This window comes from Rhinoraja longicauda, chromosome 5 (assembly GCF_053455715.1).
Source record: "Rhinoraja longicauda isolate Sanriku21f chromosome 5, sRhiLon1.1, whole genome shotgun sequence".
Taxonomy (NCBI): Eukaryota; Metazoa; Chordata; class Chondrichthyes; order Rajiformes; family Arhynchobatidae; genus Rhinoraja; species Rhinoraja longicauda.
Window position 1 is genome coordinate 15,684,491 of NC_135957.1, and position 25,649 is coordinate 15,710,139.

The 25,649-nt window shown below is 43.8% G+C and overlaps 2 protein-coding genes across 6 annotated transcripts in view; one reads left to right on the plus strand and one right to left on the minus strand.

The window, feature by feature from the left end:
* polr1c (RNA polymerase I and III subunit C) lies at nt 1–20,362 on the minus strand. Of its 4 annotated transcripts, none has more exons than XM_078398955.1 (9): nt 19,898–20,362; nt 19,727–19,798; nt 15,980–16,087; nt 13,404–13,536; nt 10,705–10,824; nt 9,390–9,542; nt 8,821–8,970; nt 6,492–6,608; nt 1–168 (listed from the first exon to the last, which is right to left on the minus strand). In XM_078398955.1, exons 1-9 carry the CDS (start codon nt 20,051–20,053, stop codon nt 122–124), a joined length of 1,056 nt encoding a protein of 351 aa, XP_078255081.1. In that variant the 5' UTR covers nt 20,054–20,362; the 3' UTR covers nt 1–121. The 4 variants fall into 4 exon arrangements, with proteins under 4 accessions (XP_078255081.1, XP_078255082.1, XP_078255083.1 ...); XM_078398954.1 differs by lacking the exon at nt 1–168 and adding an exon at nt 4,119–5,316; XM_078398956.1 differs by lacking the exons at nt 1–168; nt 15,980–16,087 and adding an exon at nt 4,116–5,316.
* The window catches only part of yipf3 (Yip1 domain family, member 3), a 19,216-nt gene continuing 13,652 nt past the window's right edge, over nt 20,086–25,649 (plus strand). Inside the window, exons 1-3 of one of the 2 annotated variants that reach the window (XM_078398958.1) lie at nt 20,086–20,297; nt 23,961–24,173; nt 25,235–25,341. In XM_078398958.1, coding sequence (XP_078255084.1) covers nt 20,208–20,297; nt 23,961–24,173; nt 25,235–25,341 — 410 coding nt within the window. In that variant the 5' untranslated portion in view covers nt 20,086–20,207. The remainder of the gene's footprint in view (nt 20,298–23,960; nt 24,174–25,234; nt 25,342–25,649) is intronic. The other variant, XM_078398960.1, reaches the window with a different exon arrangement.

Here is a 25,649-nt window from a genome sequence, read left to right on the forward strand (position 1 = left end):
ATTCGTAATTCTTTTCATCTCCGTCGAAGCATAATCTGTTCCATCGGCTTCCACCATCCCTCCTGGGCCCATAACCTGTTGGCGTTTGCATCTCAAGGACAGGATAGTTGGTATTATGCTTTTATTCTTCGGAGGAATAAACACACATGCTCTCATACGTCGGTGTTGCTGTAACCGGAAGAGAATACTTTTATTTTGTTTTCATATGCATTTTATATCTGGTACACCGGTAGTGACGTCAGTATAAGAGCACATCTAAACAGTTTCGGTTTAACATCCAACAAGGCGGAAGCATAAATCACACAAAGGACCTGGATAGTTTAGTTTATTGTCAGGGGGGAAGAGGATATAAACTCATGGGTAGATCGCCTGTGGATATGTCTGTGGGTGACCGGGCTGGGGAAGTACAAGGCTCCTGCCCCGGTTATCTCATTACCATGCTATGTAAAAGCAGCAGTGTCTACCTTGTGGTCCTAAACTTGCTGGACTGAATATATTCTGCATTCTGTCAGTGCAGTTTAAAAGAAAGTCCCCCAGGACTTCCTGAATTATTCTGGAAAGTCTGCTTTGCCTTCATCACAGGAAACAAAGCCTCCACATGTCAAGCAAGGACTTAACCTGATCTCTCCAGTAAAATAAGTTCTAAGTATTAGCCAATTCTGCTCTAGGTCAGTCATTATATAATGATAGTAACTTAGTTTTTCTCTCCCCACTGCCTGGTCGCTACAGCCTTTGCTCTTCCGTTTTTACGTGTTCCTTAGTTTTCACTTCAACCACCCTCATTTATTTACCAGCAGTTTCCACTCTGTGAAAAAATCTTGCCCCACATATCACCTTTAAACTTTTCTCTTCTGACCCAAAAGCTCGCGTCTGTCATTTACATTACCACCCTAGGAAAAAAAGTTATTCGTGTCTACCCTAACTGCAACTCATAATTTTATATACTTCTTTCAGGTCTCCCTTCAACTACTGACATTCTACAGAAAGCAATCCATGTTTGTTCCAACCTCTTCCTATAGTAAAGTTTTACTGAACTGTATACAGAAAAAAAAAATCACTGTACTTAGGTACATGTGACAATAAAGTACCATTGAACCGCACCATCTAATCCAGACGGCATTTGGTTAAACTTCGTTAAAGTGCGTTTACAAACCCATTATGATGCTGCAAGTAAGAAATTCATCGTCATGTATTGAAAATGGAACAATTAAACACTTGACACTTTCTTTACCACTCCATCTCTCCATCTACTTGTCTTGCCATTTTCAGGGAGCAATAGACTTGGACACCAAGATCCCTTCCAATATCAATGCTGTTAAGGGTCTTGCCATTAACTGTATACTTTCTCCTTGCATTCAACCTCCCAAAGTGCAACACATCACACAAGCTCACATTAAATTCCACCTTCCATCCCTCCGACCATATCTGTTATTGATCTAAATCTCGCTGGATCTTTTCATAGCCTTCCTCACTGGTAACTCCACCAATTATAGCGTTGCCTACAAAATTACCAGTGAAACCACCAACATTTACATCCAAAACATTTATATATGTCACAAACAACAGCGGTTTCAGCACAGATCCTTGCGGAACACCCTCCAGCCAGAATAACACCCTTCCATCACAAACATATCTTTTGTTGATAAACCAGTTCCAAATCCAGGCTGCCAGGTCACCATGGATTTCATGCATCTTAAGCTTCTGGATCAGCCTACCATGAAAGACTTTATCAAATGCCTTACTAAAAATCCATGTATATGACATCTACTACTCAATCCTTATCAAACACTTTTGGCTACTCCACAAAAAACTCGATCAAGTTAGTAAGACACAGCCTGCCGCAGACAAAGCTAAGCTGGCTGTCCCCAATTAGCCCATTCTCTTCCAAACACAAGTAAATCATATCCCGCAGAATTCTCTCCCATAGCTTCGCTACGACTGGCCTATAATTTCCGAGATTATTTCAACTTCCCTTCTTAAACAAAGGAAAAACATTGGCTATTCTTCAGTCCACTCAATAACATGGGCTTTATCCAACTTAATGTTTTTCCAAGAGACCTAACACCACCTTTCTGAAGAAGGGTCTCGACCCGAAACGTCACCCATTCCTTCTCTCCCGAGATGCTGCCTGACCTGCTGAGTTACTCCAGCATTTTGTGAATAAATCGATTAGTACCAGCATCTGCAGTTATTTTCTTATACCACCTTTTCCTTGATCACAAGCTACCCAAGTCTACTATGTACTGATCTCACTACCCTCCACATGCCTGGTGAATAGCAAGGTACTCGCTTAGAACCTCACCGACATTCTGACTCAAAGCAAAAATTCCGTCCTCTATCCATAAATGGTCCTACATACTCCCTAGTGGCCCTCCTGTTTTAAAATTTGCATATAAAAACCCTTGAACATTTTTTAATCCAACTTGCCAATGACATAACATGCCTCTTTTTGGCCTTTCTAACTGCATGCTTGGATTCAGTTTGAAGAAGAACCGTTGCACTATTTCTCTTTGTTTTTAAAAATATATATGTACAGTGCCCTCCATAATGTTTGGGACAAACATTATGGTGCACTGAAATGTAGGCACTATGTAGAAACATAGAAAATAGGTGCAGGAGTAGGCCATTCGGCCTTTCGAGCCTGAACCGCCATTCAATATGATCATGGCTGATCATCCAGCTCAGTAGCCTGTACCTGCCTTCTCTCCATACCCCCTGATCCCTTTAGCAAAAAGGGCCACATCTAACTCCCTCTTAAATATAGCCAATGAACTGGCCTCAACTACCTTCTGTGGCAGAGAATTCCACAGACTCACCACTCTCTGTGTGAAGAAATGTTTTCTCATCTCGGTCCTAAAAGACTTCCCCCTTATCCTTAAGCTGTGACCCCTGGTTCTGGACTCCCCCAACATCGGGAACAATCTTCCCACATCTAGCCTCTCCAACCCCTTAAGAATTTTATATGTTTCTATAAGATCCCCCCTCAGTCTTCTAAATTCCAGCGAGTACAAGCCAGTATGAAGACAGCTGTAATTTCTACATGGTGGAACCAAAATGTATTAAAAATACCCTTTAATAAAATCTGACAATGTCCACATGTTTTTTTCTATTACCAATGAAAGTCAAAGAAGCCAATATGAGACTGAGAAACCAGAATAAAACTGTTAGAGACATCAACCAAACCTTAGGCTTACCAAAATCAACTGTTTGGAACATAATTAAGAAGAAAGAGAGCTCTGGTGAGCTTACTAATCGCAAAGGGACTGGCAGGCCAAGGAAGACCTCCACAGCTTATGACAGAAGAACTCTCTCTATAATAAAGAAAAATCCCCAAACACCCATCCGACAGATCAAAAACACTCTTCAGGAGTTAGGTGTGGATTTGTCAATGACCACTGTCCACAGAAGACTTCATGAACAGAAATACAGAGGCTACACTGGTTAGCTGCAAAAATAGGATGGCCAGGTTACAGTTTCGAAGAAGTACTTAAAAGAGCAACCACAGTTCCGGAAAAAGGTCTTGTGGACAGATGAGACGAAGATTAACTTATATCCGAGTGATGGCAAGAGCAAAGTATGGAGAGAAGAAACTGCCCAAGATCCAAAGCATACCACCTCATTGTGAAACATGGTGGTGGTGGTGTTATGGCCTGGGCATGTATGGCTGCTGAAGGTACTGGCTCACTAATCTTCATTGATGAAACAACTGCTGATGGTAGTAGCAGAATAAATTCTGAAGTGTATAGACACATCCTATCTGCTCAAGTTCAAACAAATGCCTCAAAACCCATTGGCCGGTGCTTCATTCTGCAGCAAGACAATGATCCCAAACATACTGCTAAAGCAACAAAGGAGTTTTTCAAAGCTAAAAAATGGTAAATTCTTGAGTGGCCAAGTCAATCACCCGATCTGAACCCAATTGAGCATGCCTTTAATATGCTGAAGAGAAAACTGAAGGGGACTAGCCCTATCACCAGAGAAGACACCAGCAACTGGATGTCCATGAATTGCAGACTTCAAGCAGTCATTGCATGCAAAGGATAAGCAACAAAATACTAAACATGACTACTTTCATTTACATGACATTGCAGTGTTCCAAACATTATGGTGCCTTGAAATGGGGAGACTGTGTTTAAACACTGCTGTAATTTCTACATGATGAAACCAAAATGTATAAAAACGGCCTTTATTAAAATCTGACAATGTGCACTTTAACCACGTGCGATTTTTTTTCTATTACAAATCTCAAATTGTGGAGTACAGAGGCAAATAAATAAATAATGGGTCTTTGTCCCAAACATTATGGAGGGCACTGTATATGGAACTTTGTTTATTATGGTGTTTACGGAGTACTATGTTTACATATCTGTTGTGCTGCTGCAAGTAAGAATTTCATTGTTCCATTTCAGGACTAATGAAAGTAAAACACTCTTGATTCAGTCTAAAGCAGGGTTTCAACTCGAAACATTGTCAGTCCATTTCCCACCAGATGCTGCCTGAGAGGCCGAGTTGCACCAACGGTTTCATTTTTACTGAAGATTTCAACAGCCACAGTTTCTGTGTCACCAGGGGTAATGGAGGAGCAGGAAGAGAAGCTAAGGCATGCAAATCTGTAGCTACATCTGGAGAGACACAAATCCATTAATGTGCCATTGATTTTGCCAGTGTATGGAAATGCAAGTTATAATCACCTCACTTTGTATAAAGTTAATAGATTACAGTTGATGTGAAAACACTTTATTCTTGCAATATATTTACACACAGATGACAATACCTTGAAATCACAAGTCCTACCAGTTTTTGAATGCCTGACTCATGTAGTCTGTACATATGAATGGGTTACAAACTGTTCACAAGAGCAGAACACTGTTGTAACCTGGCGATGACCTGTACGAGTTCTGATGAAAGGTAATTTATCCGAAACAACTCATAGATGTTGCCCGACTTGCTGCACATTTCCATCATATTGTTTTTATTTGTATTGAAATTATGGACCATTATCAGACAATCAGTCACCCTTGCCATTGTCCTCCCATTAATTTGCAGTGCAGAGAGATCATCGCTAAACCAAGTCAGTGACGCTCCAGTTCTGTCAGATTCAATGGGTGCTCAGGAAGTAGCCCGCCATTCCCATTGTGCCCAAGCAAACCTCTCCACACAGCCCAGACCCAGCTAAGCCAGTCAACAAGTGTAAAGCTCAGTCTACTTGTACCGCATCCAGTTCATTCAGAAATCTTCTACATTTTGTTATCAGGACTTTCAAGGCTTCAGACACCAACACATCTGGTGGAAGAATTCCAGTTGATTCCACTGAAACTTTAAAGATAAAGAAGCTTAGTGGACAGCAACATCCCAGGAACCTGGGAAAAGCAGAGGCAACTGATGTTTTTTAAACAATAACCTAGCTCCCATTGCCCAAAAGTTGAACTTGCCAATTCCCAGAACCTTCCCCATTCTGTGTGAACAAACATAACCGTACATGGAAGGGAGGCCATTACATCCAAAGTCACTCACCCCAGATTCCGATGGACAACTTCCCACCATAGAATCAATGAATCTCCCTTTGTTCCAGCACTCACACAAATCTTTTTTCAACCAAGTTGCTGGCTACATACCCCTCATTTGTATTAAAATAAAAACTGTAAATGCTGGAATTCCAAAATTAAAAACACAAAATTCTAGAAACAAAGTTAGAGAATGAAGTGTTACGTTTCAAGGAGTGGAAAAAATAAAGGGAATATCTCTGATGGGGTTGCCATAGGGGTCTGATGACTTGCCTCTGCAACCATTCTCCTTTCCACCTAAATTATTAATTCACTTTCTTCAGATGCTACCAGCCCATGTCAAACAATTTGTGTCCTTTATTTGGAATGGTGTAACATTGATCTTGAAAAGTACCGTAAGAATCTTAATTACTTGAAAAGAGACAGTCAAAATCAATCTGCAACTGATTACAAAGGGCTTTGAACCAAATTTGGTTATGTTTCTCATTCTCTATAGATTCTGCCAAACTTGTTGAATATGTCCAGCATCTGCAGTTTTATTGGGTTCCATTTGGCATGGTGAGGATGGAAGGGGGTGGGGGATGGTGACAACCCAGTCTACTCCAGCTGAACTCTATAGCCAGTGAGCACAGTCCACAGTGGTATACACCGTGGGGTGCCTTGTCCAACAGTTATCTACACCATAGAAAAGGAGCCCAGTCCAATTCCTGTTGTCCACACTATGGGAATGGAGTCCAGTAGAGATCCAATTATCTACATTGTATGATGGAACCAAGTCCAGATCCAGTTGTCTCCACTATAGGAAGAGAACTACTCAATGCAGTTCCAATTTCTACACAATGGGGAGGGTGTCCAGACCAATTCTGTGTACCACAGACAGAGCAGTTACACAATTAACTCAAAATAATCCTAAACCCAAAATATCTTTGCCTTTCATTGCTCTACATTGCTAAAATAATCCTCCCTCAACCAACAACATGTACTTACAGATGTAATGATCTCGAACTCTGCCAAGACGGACAAGGTTTTTAAGGTCATCGTGCCGGAAAATCTCCCGACTGCAGGTGTCCAAACGAGAGTTCACAACTGTGGCAAATTTTCTTCCTAAGGCCAGAAGGACAAGTGAGTTCTCAATTCCCAGTCAGAGACAATATTATATATCAGACTAGACACCGATATCATCTCATTCCTCAGTTTATTTACTTCAAAAGTTAATAAGCCCTGGCTAAGAATGCACCAGATAGAAAATTGCATCAATATAGTATAGATAAAATAGGGTTTCCCCAATTTATATCACCACATGGGAACATTGAAATCAGTAAATTTGGCAAGACGAGATTCAAACCTCAGAATGATTACTTTCTTTTAAATCAATGACCCAGTACAAATCTCAGACTTTATGCAAAACCTAATAGGACATTCAGTACAACAAACTTGCATCCTACTTAGAAAAAAATAGAAACATAGAAAAATAGGTGCAGGAGTAGGCCATTCGGCCCTTCGAGCCAGCACCACCATTCAATATGATCATGGCTGATCATCCAAAAATCAGTACCCCGTTCCTGCTTTTTCCCCCATATCCCTTGATTCCGTTAGCCCTAAGAGCTAAGTCTAACTCTCTCTTGAAAACATCCAGTGAATTGGCCTCCACTGCGTTCTGTGGCAGGAGAATTCCAGATTCACAACTCTCTGGGTAAAAAAGTTTTTCCTCATCTTAGTCCTAAATGGCCTACCCCTTATTCTTAAACTGTGACCCCTGGTTCTGGACTCCCCCAACATCGGGAACATTTTCCTTCATCTAGCCTGTCCAATCCTTTAAGAACGTTATATGTTTCTTTTCAGATTTCCTCTCATGCTTTTAAATTCCAGTGAATACAAGCCCAGTCAACCCATTCTTTCATCATATGTCAGTCCCGCCATCCCGAGAATTAACCTGGTAAACTTACGCTGCACTTCGTCAATAGCAATAATGTCCTTCCTCAAATTAGGAGAACAAAATTGCACACAATACTCCAGGTGCAGTCTCACCTGGCCCTGTCCAACTGCAGTAAGACCTCCTTGCTCCTAAACTCAAATCCTCACGCAATGAAGGCCAACATGCCATTAGCTTTCTTCACTGCCTGCTATACCTGCATGCTCACTTTCAGTGACTGATGTACAAGCACACCCAGGTCTCATTGCACCTCCCTTTTTCCTAATCTGACATCATTCAGATAATAATCTGCCTTCCTGTTCTTGCCACCAAAGTGGATAACCTCACATTTATCCACATTATACTGCACCTGCCATGCATCTGCCCACTCACCCAACCTATCCAAGTCACCCTGCAGCCTCATAGCATCCTCCTCGCAGCTCACTGCCACCCAGCTTTGTGTCATCCACAAACTTGAAGATGTCACATTTAATTCCCTCATCTAAATCGTTAATATATATTGTAAATAACTGGGGTCCCAGCACCGGGCCTTGCGGCACCCCACTAGTCACTGCCTGCTATTCTGAAAAGGACCCGTTAATTCCTATTCTTTGCTTTCTGTCTGCCAACCAGTTCTCTATCCATGTCAATACCCTACCCCCAATACCATGTGCTCTAATTTTGCACACTAATCTCTTGTGTGGGACCTTCCTAGGCTCTGCCCATCTCATTCACATACTTTTAAATGCATTCATGGGCAGGCAATCTATCACCAAGGAATCTCCAAGTTTTCAATTTCTAAACTTCTAATGCCAGACAACCTGCACTAAAGAAATAAGGAGTAAACAAGATATTATCCTTGCCCGACTTAATGCTGTAAAGAGGTTGCCATTCATCACAGTTATCCCCCATTAAAGGAGACTTGGTTCATCCTGAATATTTTATACTTGGTAAGACAAAGCTAAATATAAATTACCTCAATAAATTTGAATTAGCTTCAACCATACTTTCAGGCTGCACACATCAAATAATAGCTTAATATCTTCCATTATTTTAAACTGGAGTCAGGTACTGATCTTTCTCCCACTGGACAAATCCTTCCTTTACATAAACCCCCGATTTTTCTCCAAACTTATACCAAAATCAAATTATTAGAGATGCTGACATATCTGGAATTAGAAAAAGCTGGAAATATTCAGCAGGTTAGGTCTCATGTGTAGAAAGAGAAGCAGTTATTGAACTGAAACATTTGTGCACAGATGGCACCTTTCCTGTTGAACATTTCCAACATGTTTACTTCCATTGAGGCTAATTTTGCTGTCCTCTGGTCAAAAGAGCACTCTTGGATCAAGTACATTACCCTAACAATCAGAGATTTCATATTCAATTGTGGAATTGACTCACCATTCACCATCTCAACCTCAATGACACCAGGAGAGAAGCACTGCTTTAATTTATCTGCCAGTTCCCCTTCTACAGGACCCAGTAGAGTTATTTCAGGTAGAAGTCGATAGCTTGCAGTGGCAACAGGAGAGAACTTGGCATGGTCTTTTGCTAGGAAGTGAAATACGAGGGAGATTACATTCATGCAGAGTGCTGCACTGCACACCAAAGTTTCACTTGTATTCCTTATCAGGTAGTGACATTTTTATAGTTATGTCCCCCAGTCCCAAACTCAACAAGAGAAATGATTTTCTCTACATCACTCAATCTCTCTTTTATTAAATACACTGACTAAAAATCATCCAAAAAAACATCTTAACCTCAATGACACCAGGAGAAATAGACTGGTTGTTTCTCTACCAGTTCCCACTGATTAAGGTACGTGTTGGTCGACTGTCTACTGCTTGCTAGAAAGTATAGTCTGAGGCTGTTTGTCTTCCCAACAATGCAGGCAACAGCCCTCCAGCGCTCTTTCCATTTACCCATCGGGAGTGTTTCAAGCAGTGAGATTCTCTCTCCTTTTGACTTACCAATTCCTTTTACACAATGCACGACCACATCGATTTCCTGCCCTGGGCGGAGTTGAGCGATAAGGATATCATTGTGTACAGGTCGGATTTCAACCTGTCCGAAGAGATCCGCCTGGTTCCCAATGGGCACCCACTTCAAGTGCTTGGAATAGACTACAGGACAAATAGAAGAAAGCAGGACCATCCTGTAACTTTGGCATGACTGAAGTATTGGAGCAAATATGATGATTCACAAAACACCAGTAAATCAATAACTGGCACAGTGGCACATCGGTAGAACTGCTGCCTTACAGCGCCAGAGACCCGGGTTCGATCCTGACTACGGGTATTGTCTGGACAGAGTTTTTATGTTCTTCCCATGACCTGCATGGGTTTTCACCGGGAGCTCCGGTTTCGTCCCACATTCCAAAGACGTACAGGTTTGTAGGTTAATTGGCTTGGCAATATTGTAAATTGTCCCTAGTGTGTGTAGGAATGTGTTAATGTGTGGGCATCATTGGTCGGTGCGGAGTTAGTGGGGCGAAGGGCCCGTTTTCAAGCTGTATTTCTAAACTAAACTAAACTAAACTAAACTGCAATATAAAACAAAATTACCACATTAGTTAATGGTCAGGTTCAGAACCTAAAAATTAATAATTAATAATCTTCCTTGCTTTGAAGAAACAATGCAGTGTCTTCAAGATAACATGCCTCAAGCGAACACCACACTTTGGCTCAGAGTATATTTTTGTGATTACAATCTACAAAAATCTTTGAAGCATTACGACTGCAGCATATTCTGCAAGTATATGCATTACTGGGGATGGGGATAAGGGACCAATATAATTTTTGAAAATCATTTTATACCTCTTGTCAATTGTGTTATTGTCTGGTTCCTGTTGAGAACCAGTTGCAGTCCTTCCTCAACCGCTGGCCATTATTCTTTCAGGTGGACTCGAGACTGAGCAAGTATCTCAGAGAAGGGAAATGGGGACGAAAAAGACTCCTCACTCCTTTTCACATCTGGGTTGGGGGTCAGAAACTGACATCCTGGATTTGATCAGCCAGCCTGTCAACTGCCCCTCCCTGGTGCATAATTCCCAGTAACTTCTACTGGCAGTGCATCACACGCACTGTTTTCCCCAGGTTCTAGCACTTTACTTTCCTCTGACATGGGCCCACAGGCACTAATCACTTTGCTTCAGAAGATTTCAAGAGAGAGAGAGAGCACATTATCAGAGAATTTGAAATCTCAGCAAAACCAACTCAGATCAAGCTTTAGTAAATACATTGCGACGGAATGCAAAATATCATAACTGAATTTCAGTCCATTTACCTTTATGATTTAAGAACAGTTCTTCAGGGTCTGAAGAGTCTTTCAGTGCTTTGGTATTTTTAGTACACTTCACTTTCAGGTGAAATTGTAGTGTGTCAATCTCTGTCCCTTCTTCATCCCCTATAGAAATGATAACACACAATCTCTTGTCAGGCTAGCGCATTTCAGCTGCTTCATGTTAAAGCATGGCCATTTCAGTGAAGCACAAAGTGCTTTTATTCCTGCACCCACATTTGACAACATGCAGGCAGGAAAAGAAATGGAAATGCTGGAAATACTCAGTAAGTCTGACAGCATCCATGAAGAGAGTAGAGTTAAACCAAATGCAAGAGACTGCAGATTCCAGTCTTGAGCAAAAAACAAACTGCCAGAGAAACTCGACAGGTAAAGCAGCAGGATACAAAGTGTTGGAATAACTCCGATCAGGCAGCATCTCTGGAGAACATAGATAGGTGACATTTCGAACCATGACTCTTCTTCAGACTGAATGTAGGGGGAGGAGAAAAGTAGAAAGAGGACTGAGGTAGGACCAAACGTGGCAGGCACTGTCCGCCATGGCCTGCTGGGTCTCCCGGTTGCTAGCCATTTTAACTCCTCTCCCCATTTCCCTACTCTTTCTATCCTGGGCCCCTTCCATTGCCAGAATAAGGCCACACACAAAGTGAAGGAATAGCACCTCATATGTAGATTACAACCCAACGTTATGAATATCGATCTCTCCAATTTTAGGTAACCCTCGACTAAACCCTCCCACAAACTCACCCAACCTCCCTTTTTTTTCCTACCCCCCCACCTCCTCCTCCCTTACCCCCCCCACCTATTTCTCACACACCCCTCGCCCCTAACTTGCATCCCTCTCGCTTCGCAATTCTTCAAACCTGTCTCACACCGTCTGCTTTTATTTCTGCCCTTTGTTTCAACTATCTGCATATCAAAAAACCTGCTTCCACCAACCACCTGTTATGCATTGTCCTGCCTCTCTCCTCTTCTAGCTTTCTTCTCTCCTCCATCTACAATCAGTCTGAGGAAAAGTCTTGATCCGAAAAGTAACTTACCCATGTTCTCCAGAGATGCTGCCTGACCTGCCGAGTTACTTTTGTGTATTAACCAGCATCTCAGTTCCTTGTTTGTACAGGTAAAGCAGCATCTGTGAATGAAAATAGACAGCTGACATATTGGGATGAGATCCTTCAAGTTAATCCACTTAAAACATTAACTACTTCTCTTCATCTGTGCCAGTTTCTGATTTTAAAATACTCCCTCAAAACATAAGCATTCAATCAAGGGATACCCGAATACCAAGTTTTGCATTGTGTCTCGTGGATGTTAAACATATAACAGCTATTCTACACAGTGGGTGGGGAATTGGTGTACCAGGTTTGGTAAGCCAGTGTACCAACTACTTCTTAACTCACAACACATAATCCTCCAAAATTTCCGCCACCTCCAACGGGATCCCACCACCAGCCACATTTTCCCATCTCCACCCCTTTCTGCCTTCCGCAGAGACCGTTCCCTCCCCAACTCCCTGGTTAACTTATCCCTTCCCACACAAACCATCCCCTCCCCAGGTACCTTCCCCTGCAACTGCAGATGATGCAACACCTGTTGCTATACCTCCTTCCTCGATTCTGTCCAGGGACCCCAACAGTCCTTTCAGGTTAGGCAGAGGTTCATTTGCACCTCTTTCAACCTCATCTACTGCGTCCGTTGTTCAAGATGCATCTTGTACATCAACTGGGCGATCATTTCGCGGAACACCTTTGCTCAGCCTGCGTGAACCAACCTGATCTCCCGGTTGCTGGACACTTTAATCCTCCTTCCCATTCCTACAGACCTTTCTGTCCTAGGTCTCCTCCATTGTCAGAGTGAAGCTAAACGCAAATTGGAGGAACAGCATCTCATATTTCGCTTGGGCAGCTTACAGCCCAGTGTTATGAATATAGATTTCTCTAACTTCAGGTAGCCCCGGCATTCCCTCTCTCTCTATCCCACACCTACCGAAGTCGCACTAGCTTCTCATTTTCACCCTGCAAACAGCTTACACTGGCCTGTTTCCTTTGTCATCATTACTTTTTTTGCATATCTTTCATTCATTGTTCTTTATCTCTCCACATCACCGTCTATATGTCTCGTTTCCCTTATCTCTAAGCAATCTGAAGAAGGGTCTCGACCCAAAACATCACCCATTCCTTCTCTCCAGAGATGCTGCTTGTCCCGCTGAGTTACTCCAGCTTTTTGTGTCTACCTTCAGTCTAAACCAGCATCTGCCGTCCCTTCTTACTCATAATTCCATTAACCCTGATTCTATTTAGCGCTGCATGTTTAGGTTTGCATATTCTTTCTGTGATCACACGGGTTTCCTCCAGGGGCTTCAATTTCTTCCAATAACCAGAACGTTGACAGCGTAATTGGGTACTACAAATTACCCCCAGCAGAGTTTGGAAAATCAAAGAGGAATTACATAGATACATAGGCAATAGAGCCATTTGGCCCTTCAAGCCAGCACCGCCATTCAATGTGATCATGGCTGATCATCCACAATCAGTACCTCGTTTCTGTCTTCTCCCCATATCCCTTAATTCCGCTAGCTCTAAGAGCTAGCTAGAGTTAGAGGGTATTTGAATGAAAATAGGGCACCATGCTTTTGAGAAGTCCCCAGCATATCTTTTCATGCTGAGACAAAACAACATCCTCACCTGTGCTCCTGTACTCAAATAGTCGTGGGTCTGCTTTGATGGGGATGAGGCCCAGTCTGTGCGCCAGGATCTCATCCTGAACAATGGAGGTGTTGTTGTAGATAAATGCCTTCTCCACAGCCATGGTTGGGACCTAAACAATACAGCGAATATTAAAGTCATTGCAAGTTTAATGGAGTAAATGCGACAGCAAACAATGTCAAATTGTGATCTGCCTTACTAGTAGTTCTCAAGAAGCTCAATGTAGTTGGCCCACAGACCTGACTCAACACTCTCATTCACAACTGTGTTGAAAGTGATCCTCTTGTTAGGTTGATGAAGAGCCATAGTTAGGCTCCTGTATGTTCCCTCCACGAGGGTTTTCTTTGAAGGGAGTTTTGGTCTAGCATCTTTGTTTCAAATTTCACCTTCTACAATGGAAATAGGAATAGAGTCTCACAGCACAGAAACAGGCCCTTTGGCCCAACTTGACCAAGATGCCCCAGCTAAGCTAGCCCCATCTGCCTGTGCATAGCCGATATCCCTCAAAACCTTTCCCTATCCATGTACCTGTCTATTTGACAGGTTGCTCCAGACACATAGAAAATAGGTGCAGGAGGAGGCTATTCGGCCCTTCGAGCCAGCACCGCCATTCATTGTGATCATGGCTGATCATCCACAATCAGTAACCCGTGCCTGCCTTCTCCCTATATCCCTTGACTCCACTAGCCCCTAGAGCTCTTTCTAACTCTCTTAAATTCATCCAGTGATTAGCCTCCACTGCCCTCCACAAATTCACAACTCTCTGGATGAAAAAGTTCCTTCTCACTTCAGTTTTAAATGGCCTCCCCTTTATTCTAAGACTGTGGGCCCTGGTTCTGGACTCCCCCAACATTGGGAACATTTTTCCTGCATCTAGCTTGTCTAGTCCATTTATAATTTTATATGTCTCTATAAGATCCCCTCTCATCCTTCTAAACTCCAGTGAATATAAGCCTAGTCTTTTCAATCTTTCCTCATATAACAGTCCCACCATCCCAGGGATCAATCTCGTGAACCTACACTGCAATGCCTCAATTACAAGGATGTCCTTCCTCAAATTAGGAGACCAAAACTGTACACAATACTCCAGATGTGGTCTTACCAGGGCCCTATACAACTGCAGAAGAACCTCTTTACTCCTATACTGAAATCCTCTCGTTATGAAGGCCAACATGCCATTAGCATTCTTCACTGCCTGCTGTACCTGCACGCCAACTTTCAGTGACTGGTGTACAAGGACACCCAGGTCTTGTTGCACTTCCCCCTTACCTAACCCGACACCATTGAAATAATAATCTGCCTCCTTGTTTTTGCCGCCAAAGTGGATAACCTCACATTTATCTACATTATATTGCATCTGGCCACTCACTCAACCTGTCCAGGTCACTCTGCAACCTCCTAACGTCCTCTTCGCAGTTCACACTGCCACCCAGCTTTGTGCCATTTGCAAACCTGCTAGTGTTACTTCTAATTCCTTCATCCAAATCATTAACATGGTAAATGCGGCCCCAACATCGAGCCTTGCGGCACTCCACTCGCCACTGCCTGCCATTCTGAAAAGGACCCGTTTACTCCTACTCTTTGCTTCCTGTCTCCCAACCAATTCTCTATCCACACTTACTACCCTCTGTGAGAAAAGGCTACACTTCAGATTCGTATTTAACTCATTACACCTATGTGCTCTCGTTTTTAATTCCCCAACACTGGGAAAAGTACTCTTTTTACCCCCATCGATTCTCTCATATTTTTATGCACATTTGTAAAATTACTCCTCGTTTTCCTATCCTCTAAGGAATAAGGTCCCAGCTTGCCACAACTCTCCCTAGTTTAGGTCTTTCAGTCCTGGAAACATCCTCGTAAATTTCTGTATCGACTTCCAGCCTCCCACTTGCTTCACATGTGTATTGCATCCTGTCCCCCTGTCAATCTAGTTGAAGCCATCCTCGTATAATACTTGCACTCCTGCCAACATATTGGTTCCCAAAGACATACAGTTATGTAGGTTAATTGGCTTGGTAAATGTAAAAATTGTCCCTCGCGTGTGTAGGATAGTGTTAATGTGTGGGGATCGCTGGTCGGCGCGGACCCAGTGGGCCGAAGGACCTGTTTCCGCACTGTATCTCCGAACCAAACTAAATGTTCCTGTAGCTGAACCTCTGGATGGAGGAGACAGATAAGAGCTCCTGTTCTTAATTACTGGAAATGGGAAATGATGCAACGTATCCATTCTGGTTGACACATGAACACAAGTAGGCCAGTTAGTCTCTCAAACCTATTAAACAGAGGCCATGGGTGATCTATGATCCAATGTATATCCTTTACTACATTTCCCCCCCAAAAAACTATTGCTTTCCAATATACACCACGATTATCAATTGAACTAGTTTAGATGGGCATCTTGATCAACATGGATGAGTTGGGGACTATTTCCATGTAATACAGCTCTATAAAGAAATGCGGTATCAATTCCATTTTGCAAAATACAGTTCTAAATTTCTACTAAATTGCCTATGTTGAAAGTAGCGTGGTAGAGCTAGATACTGCAGTTACATTACCTCAGCAAGTAAGATGCGGCGGAAGGCATTTGCAATAGAGGCATCAATTCCAATCATGTCAAACTCCAAAGCATCTTCCTCCATCTGAATAACGTCAATCCTGAAATTCTAATGCAGACAAATATCAAATGCCTCTCACTATACAAGGAACTCATGATTTTTCACTTCTACCCCTTGGGTAAACAGAGTTGATTCTGGTGTATGCATAGTTTGCAAAGCCAGTCAACAATTTTCTCCAGAACCATAATTGAAAGTGAGTAATGCCATAATGTTTTTCGGAGATTCTAAGGTCGTAAGTGATAGAAGCAGAATTAAGCCATTCGGCCCATGAAGTATACTCGCCATTCAATCATGGCTGATCTATCTCTCCCTTCTAACCCAATTCTCCTACATTCTCCCCATAATAGGACAGCCACAGTGGCGCAGCGGTAGAATTGCCGTTTTACAGTACTTGCAGCACCGGAGACCCGGGTTCGATCCCGACTCCGGGTGCTGTCTGTATGGAATTTGTACGTTCTCCCTGTGGGTTTTCTCAGAGATATTTGGTTTCCTCCCACACTCCAAAGACGTACAGGTATGTAAGTTAATTGGCTTGGTGTATGTGTAAATTGTTCCTAGTGTGTTAATGTGCGGAGGGTGCGGACTTGGTGGGCCGAAGGGCCTGTTTCCGCATTGTATCTAAACTAAAACTAAACCCGAACTAATCAAGAATCTATCTATTGCTGCCTTAAAAATACCCACTGACTTGGCAAATAATTCCAGATTCACCACCCTCTGACTAAAGAAATTCCTCCACATCTCCTTCCTAAAGGAACGTCCTTTAATTCTGGGGCTATGACCTCTAGACCGACTCTCTCACTAGTGGAAATATCCTCTCCATATCCACTCTATCCAAGCCCTTCACTATTAGTACGTTGAAATGAGCTTCTCCCTCATTCAGCGAGTACAGGCCCAGTGCCGTCAAACGCTGAACATATGTTCACCCATTCATTCCGGGAATCATTCTTGTAAAAGTCCTCTGGACCCTCTCCAAGGCTCGCACATCCTTCCTCAGATAGGGTGCCCAAAACTTACAATACTCGAAATGCAGCCTGACCAGTGCCTTATAGAGCCTCAGCATTATATCCCTGTTTTTGTATTCTAGCCCTCTTGACCTATCTGGAATAAGCTGCCAGAGGTGGTAGGAGACAGATATAATTACAATGTTTAAAAGACATTGGAACAAATACTTTAAGACAGGGAAGGCACAGAGGTATTTGGCCTGATCAGACAAATGGAATTAGCATAGATAAGTATTACAGTCAGCATTGATGATGTTAATTCCAGTTCTTTTATCCTCAGTCTGGTTTCAATAATAGAGGCGAACACTGGCTGAGTACAACAGATTTATTACCACGTGGGACTTGACTCTAAAGTATCTGATCAGACTCCTCCCAGAGCTTCACACACCTGATAGAGCAAGCAAGCTTGTCTTACAACTTATCTTATATTTATTCAGAGTTCCACAAAGACCTGCAACAGTAATTATTAAAAACCAATCACAACTAATACATGTATACAGGAGGCGTTACATAGTTACATAAAAACAAAGTTAACCTATCAGTAATAATCACATGGTCTCAGAAAAACACCAAACTTCATGATCTCATGCTATTTATTAACTCTAATAGCCATTTGTAACATCTGTCATACTACAGCAATAAAGAATCTAAAATGGTTCTTACCCTCAACACATTCTCCTTTGACTCCTCCCACTTCCTCCAAACCAGAGGCGTAGCTATGGGCACTCGCATGGGCCCTAGCTACGCCTGCCTCTTTGTCGGGTACGTCGAACAATCCCTGTTCCAGACGTACACTGGCCCCATCCCCGAACTCTACCTCCGCTACATCGACGACAGCATTGGTGCTACCTCTTGCACCCATGCAGAACTCACCGACTTCATACACTTCACCTCCAATTTCCATCCTGCCCTTAAATATACCTGGACTATCTCTGACATCTCCCTCCCGTTTCTGGACCTCACCATCTCCATCACAGGAGACAGACTAGTGACGGACATTTATTACAAGCCCACCGACTCGCACAGCTATCTGGACTACACTTCTTCCCACCCGGTCCCCTGCAAAAAGTCTATCCCCTACTCCCAATTCCTCCGTCTACGCCGCATCTGCGCCTGGGATGAGGTGTTTCAGACTAGGGCTTCCGAGATGTCCTCGTTCTTCAGAAAACGGGGCTTCCCCTCCTCCATTATAGATGAGGCTCTCACTAGGGTCTCTTCTACATCCCGCAGCTCCGCTCTTGCTCCCCCTCCCCACTCGCAACAAGGACAGGATCCCCCTCGTTCTCACCTTCCACCCCACCAGCCAGCGGATCCAACATATCATCCACCAACATTTCCGTCACCTACAACGGGACCCCACCACTGGCCATATCTTCCCATCCCCTCCCCTCTCTGCGTTCCGCAGAGACCGTTCTCTCCGTAACTCCCTGGTCCACTCGTCCCTTCCTACCCAAACCACCCCACCCCGGGCACTTTCCCTTGCAACCGCACGAGATGCAACACCTGTCCCTTTACCTCCCCCCTCAACTCCATCAAAGGACCCAAACAGTCTTTCCAGGTGAGACAGAGGTTCACCTGCACCTCCTCCAACCTCATCTATTGCATCCGCTGCTCTAGATGTCAACTTATTTATATCGGCGAAACCAAGCGCAGGCTCGGCGATCGCTTCGCTGAACACCTGCGCTCGGTCCGCATTAACGCAACTGATCTCCCGGTGGCCCAGCACTTTAACTCCCCCTCCCATTCCCAGTCTGACCTCTCTGTCATGGGCCTCCTCCAGTGCCATAGTGAGGCCCGCCGGAAATTGGAGGAGCAGCACCTCATATTTCGCCTGGGCAGTTTGCAGCCCAGTGGTATGAACGTTGACTTCTCCAACTTCAGATAGCTCCTCTGTCCCTCTCTTCCCCTCCTCCTTCCCAGATCTCCCTCTATCTTCTTGTCTCCACCTATATCCTTCCTTTGTCCCACCCCCGACATCAGTCTGAAGAAGGGTCTCGACCCAAAACGTCACCCATTCCTTCTCTCCAGAGATGCTGCCTGACCTGCTGAGTTACTCCAGCATTTTGTGAATAAAATAATCTATCCACCAAGGGCTCAGTCAAAGATCAGATTCCTTATCACTTTCTGGGCTCTTTCATCTACAAAAATACCCATCCATCAGTAAACACACACTCCCAAGGAGAGAGTGTGTTATCTTTTCTAAGCATAACATCTCTTAACATATTGTACCATCAGAACAAAGACACCATACAAACTCCAGCACGTAGCTCCATATGGTACAAGCATTAACTATAGGTCAGGCAACGTCAGGCTGATCCTTTACTTATTCTACTATTTTACTTATTCTCAAGCTGAAAGGGCCCCGGTTCTGTGCTGTACGATTTAATGAAGGTATTTCAGGTATTTCTTGGAATCTGCAATTTCCTGTGTCCCAAGAACTAGGGAGCACGTTTAAGGAGCTGGAGGCAGAGGCAGGAGGGAGTGTCAACAGAGACCCGTGCGCGATTCCTTGCCCCCATATCCACCCCCTGGATGCCTGGTTTCCACACCCACCCCGTTCCCCACCCCCGTCCCCATCCCCGTCCCCATCCCCTGTCCCACCCCCGTCCCCGATCGTCCCCCCGTCCCCGTCCCCGTCCCCCCGTCCCCATCCCCGGCCCCCCCGCCCCGGCTGTCGGCTCCCCACCTTCTCGAAGCGACGCTGGCTCCACGTGTCATCGTAGCCGGGGTAGTTCCCGGGAAAGTCGGTGGTGTGCACCTGAGGGGTTATAAAGAATTAACAGCGGCTACATGACAAATCAATCGCGACGGCAGTCGAGGTCACACGTGGACCATGGCCGCGGGGCGACACACTCACATTGTGGACACTGAACTCCTTGAGAACTACTCGGTTGCGCATCAGCTCGACGTGCTCCCGGCCGCCCGCCATTGCAGCAACAACAGCAGCAGCCTGACGGTTACAGTTCAAACCCGCACGCGCGGCCCCGCCTCCCACGGGCCGTGGGTCTCGCATGACGTGAGCCACACCTCCCGCATGACGTGAGCCACAACTCCAGCGACGTCCTCGCGCATGGCTTTGCGGTCCACGTCACGGCTCCGGTGTTGACGGTTGGTGTTGACTGCGATCGCCGCGGGGCCAGGCCAGCGGTGGCAGCAGCGGGGCGGCGATGATGGCGGCAGCAGCAGCAGTAGCGGGGACCGGCAGCGGAGGGACAAGGAACGGCGAATGGGGAGCCTTCGAGGAGACAATACTGCAGGTTAAAGAAACTCTGCCGTTCAGGGTGTATACCGTGTATCCCTTGACATCTCCCCTCCCTGCAGATCCCCCTGATCGGTAGGCAGACCCCAATGTGTCCCCCTCCCACGGTGCTCCCCACAATGTGTCCCCCTCCTCACGGTGCTCCCCACAATGTGTCCCCCTCCTCACGGTGCTCCCCACAATGTGTCCCCCTCCCCCGGTGCTCCCCACAATGTGTCCCCCTTCCCCCGGTGCTCTTCCTCAGAGGATTTTCATCGGAGTCTGAAGAAGGGTTCCGAACCGAAACGTCACCCATTCTTCTTCAGCGAGGCCGCCTGTCCCGCTGAGCTACTCCAGCATTTTGTGTCTTCGGTATAAATCAGCCTCTGTAGTTCCCTCCTACAGATCGGATAATACTATACATAAACATAATCAAATTCAAGTACAATGTAGAGTAGAGCAAAGGGATAGATACAGAGAGCAGAATATAGTTCTCAGCATTGTAGTGCATCAGTTCCTTCGACAAAGTCCAATGTCCGTACTCGGGGTAGAGGTGAATTGTGCAGTACCCTAGCCTATGGAAGGACCTTTCAGAAGCCTGATAACAGTGGGGAAGAGGTTGTTCCTGAGTCTGGTGTTGTAAGCTTTCAAGCTTTTGTGCCTGTTGCAGGATGAGAACAGGGTGAAGAAGGAATGACTGGGGTGGGGCAAGTCTTTGATCAGGTTGCCTGCTTTTCTAAGGCAGGGTGGTGCAGATAGAGATATTTGTGGGAAACCTGGTCTGTGTGATAGACCGGGCTACATCCACAACTCTCTGCCATTTATTGGTTTCCAAATCAAGCTGTGATACCACCTGATAGTAAGCATTCTGAGGTGCAACTGTGTGATAAAATAATGGATGTATAGGAACAAAGGGATCAGAAGTGGGAGTAATACTGATCAATTAACCCTTGTGACTGCTCTGCTATTGAGTAGGATCACAGCTGACCCAGTCTTGGATGTAATACCTCTTTACCATGCTTTTCACTAGGCAGCGCAGCTGGTGGAGCAGATGCCTCATAATGCCAGAGATCGGGTTTGATACTGACCTCAGGTGCTGCTTCTGTGGAGTTTGCACATACTCCCAGCGACCCCGTGGGTTTCCTCTAGGTTCTCCTGTTTCCTCCCACATGGCAAAGGCGTGTGGGTGTGTAGGTTAATTGGTCAATTGCACCTCGTAATGTAGGAAGTGGATGAGAAAGTAGGATAACAGAATAATGTGAGCAGGTGGTTTCTGCGGGTCTGCCCTCCCCATAATTTGTCAATCCGCTTGTCTTTCTAACATCAGCACAGCTGGTTACAGAATTGGATGTCCCCTCATCCAAATTGTTAACATACTAGGTAGATCTGCTATAATGCGGGTTTCTGCAGTGCAAATTGGATACAACATGATCAATGAATTAGGGAACACTATACCATTGTTTTATTCAGACCTAGAGAACCACTTAAAAGTTACTTAGGAAATTGGCAAGAGAAAAAAACAGCTGTTTTGGAAAATGTTTCTATATAGTCTCCCAGCGTAATCGGACACATTGTCTCTTCAGAAGACAGTTGCTACTTTCATGGCGGAAAGTGATTGAAATTGACAAGCAATCGCTTCTATTGACATTTGTGCAGTGATACTCTGTAAAACAATGTTATCTATAGCCTTTCGTATTTACAAGTATCATATCATATATATACAGCGCGGAAACAGGCCTTTTCGGCCCACCAAGTCCGCGCCGCCCAGCGATCCCCGCACATTAACACTATCCTACACCCACTAGGGACAATTTTTTACATTTACCCAGTCAATTAACCTACATACCTGTACGTCTTTGGAGTAAAAAATAAACCTTTTCTATTAAAAATATTATTTTTTGAAAATTCTGCAAGAAATAATAACTTTGTTGGAACAAGTCTGAACCCCTCTAGCCCCTCACCCCCTTTTCCCCATTGTTCTTATAATGCAATTTTCTGTAACTTGCAGTTTCGTAGGAAACCTACAATTGTGTTACAGCAGAACTATTTACAGATTATGAATAGTTGAGGGCCTTGCACTTATCTGGGGTACTCCGAGTGATTGCTAATCTGAAAATGACCCATTTATCTTGACTCTCTTTCCTAATTATTACTCTCGCCATAACATTCAGTAGATTGCTTCCAACCCCAAGCACACATCTTATGCCTTCTGGAAACCAAAAATTACTGGGTTTCCTTTTATTCATCCTCTATGTTACATCCTCAACAAACTTGTCAGCACTATTTATGATTTTTCTAAATGTTCTGCTGTTACCTTCATCTAGCATTCCAGTATTTTCTCAATCATAAACATGGGGATAATTGCCATATAGTTTTGTTGGTTTTCTGTCTCCCTCCTTTTTTAGAAAATTACGTTTCTGTTTTTTTCTAATTTCCTGGGACGTCTCTGGAATTTTGGAAGAATGCAACTAACAGGTCCAGAGGACTGTCAGCCATTAGTTTGGAAAGTAAATGTTCTCTAGCGATAGAGATTTTTATAAAAGTTCCACCCTTCCTTATAGGCCTTTTATTATGGGGATTAAAAAAACATTTTCTATGGTGAAGATTCGATCAAATTAATTGTTTAGAATCTCTTCCATGCCTCTATTTCTATTATCAGTTCCTCAGTCCCACGCTCCATGGGGCCAACAGTGATCAGAGAAGTTGCTGCATAGTCTGAATTCCAACAGCGCTGATTTTTTTTGCAACACAACCTCAGGACTATTTTCCAGTAGCCTATGTTCTTGAATCAATATGAGACAGCTATTATTAGGAGTGGTGAATTTACCAGAAGTCTGTCAGTAAATAAATATCCAGCTAACAGTAACCACAAAATGACTGAATTCAATACAACATTTACGTGGACTACAAATGAAGGCTTTAATTGTAGATGGACCTATAGGTGTCCAAATATTAGAGCTAACATGTTAAGCCAGACATATCAAACATCAGGTAAAATTACAGATAATAGGTGTCTCACAAAGTTGCACTAGACCTAAATACAAAGCAGACTCCAAGTAAGATCCCTGTTTTTCTGCTCTGCCAAGTGTCATTTCTCAAGTGCCAATTCAGTACCCTTCTAAAGGTCTTATTTGATTCTGTTTCCACCACTCCCACAGGCAGTGAGTGCTTTATCATAGTTACTTTCTGGATGGAAAGCTCTTTCCTCATATCCTGCACAGGTTAAACTGCTCGATCTGTGCTTCACTAAGCTTATGGCAATAGCTTCTCTCTATTTAAACCTGTCTAAACCAATCCAGTGTAGGAAGGAACTGCAGATGCTGGTTCACACCGAAGATGGACACAAAATGCTGAACTAACTCAGCGGAACAGGCAGCATCTCTGGAGAAAAGGAATAGGTGACATTTATGGTCAAGACTTCTTTAGACTGGATTTTGTACATCTTTACTAAAGGTCCCTCAACTTTCTTTGCTCCCAAAAGAACAATCCCACTCTCCAGTCTTTGAAGCTCAAATCTCTCTTTAGTGGGAAAGCTCTGGTAAATATTTTATGCATCCTTTCTAATACCTTACTAAAGTGGTGACTGGTATTGGATGCAATGCTGCAGTTCTAAGAATGCTATGTTTAATCTATCCATTTCTCTGGTAATTTTTAATAAGATTGTTCAAATGCTACTGTTTAGGGGAATAGCTCAGCAGTGATCGACATGGAGAACATGGACGACACGTCTGGCTCAAGTTTTGAGGATATGGGAGAGATGCACCAGCAGATAAAAGAGGAAGACGATGTGGGTGAGGAGCCTGTGGCTACAGAGGAGGAGGATGCAGCATTCCTTGGCGTGAAGGGATTGAAAGGACAGTTGGGCAGAGAAGTAGCAGATCAGGTGCGGAGCCAGGTTTGTCTTGTGTTGGGTCTGATATTCTCTTTCAAGGTGAACCTACTTTGTGATTAAAATTTTAAATTTTCTCGTCCAAGTCACCTTGTACCTCGTTGATGTGACTTAGTGATTGAGAGATTTATTTGAAAGTAAACTTGACTGGTGTTCTGACTGGCCCTCTGATTTAGTTGTGGCCTTGACCTGAATGGGAACACCATTACCAACCAGATTCTCAACTGGACTACAGTGATTCTTCTCCCAAACGATATCTATCATAGCCAATGCCAGGAGCCCCTGCAGTGGTGTTGCTTAAACTTGCTGTGCCACTTTGTGACATAAATGACTCTAACACTGGTATCTGTTCTTCACACAGTCCTCTTGTCTTATGTGCTTGCCTGCATGATGCCCTCTGGTCTGTGTTGCCTTGCATCCAAAGCTAATCTGATTTCTTTTGTGTTGACTATGTCTGAAACTGGAACTGAGTGCTTCTAGAAACATAGATCCTCTGTAGATTACAGATCTGTCTTGGACAGTGTCTTATTTGAATCCCAGTTCTGGACAAATCACAAAAAATATTCCGACAACATTGTCCCAGTGTTATTAACAATAAATAACTTAATGTGTTTATTTTTTAAATGCGCACAAACAATAAAGAGCAAGTTAGAACTAATAGAGAGAGGTAGATTTAGCTCCTAGGGCTAAAGGAATCAAGGGATATGGGGAAAAGGCAGGAATGGGGTACCGATTTTAGATGATCAGCCATGATCATATTGAATGGCAGTGCTGACTCGAAGGGCTAAATGGCCTACTCCTGCACCTATTTTTCTATGTTTCTAAATGAAAGAACTCATGGCTTTACAATCTCCAGGTGACTGCTCCGGCAATCTTCTTGCTGTCTTAAGTAAATTCTGCTGCATATATCCTGTCCAGCATTATATCCAGTCAGTTGAGGTATTGCTGCTATGCTCTTGGCTGAACTTGGCATTGAGTTGCCATCTACCTAATTGTGTGGAGTCTTCTGTTATCTTAAGGCATCCAGTATATGATTTGTCGCTATAAGTTTGGATTATATTTTACAGGTGTGGCAAGCAGGTAAGAGGCAAGCATCGAAGGCATTCAATCTGTATGGTAACATTGATATTCTCAGACCGTACTTCGACGTTGAGCCCATCCAAGTCAGGAACAGGTACGTGTGTCATGACTTAAACTAACCCCTTTTTTTCCATTGATTGAATAAAGCTTTGTTTAACTCTATTGTAATGACGACAGGGGTGTATTTATCTCTGATGCCCGAGTGGTAGCAAAGCATTTAAGAGTATTGGTAAACAAAATTTGGTGCTGATGTCACATTGGACATTATGAACAAAATCCGGCATGGTGGCACAGCGGTAGAGTTGCTGCCTCACAGCGCCAGAGACCTGGGTTCGATCCTGACTGCCAGTACGGAGTTTGTACGTTATCCCCGTGACCTGCATGGGTTTTACCCGGGTACTC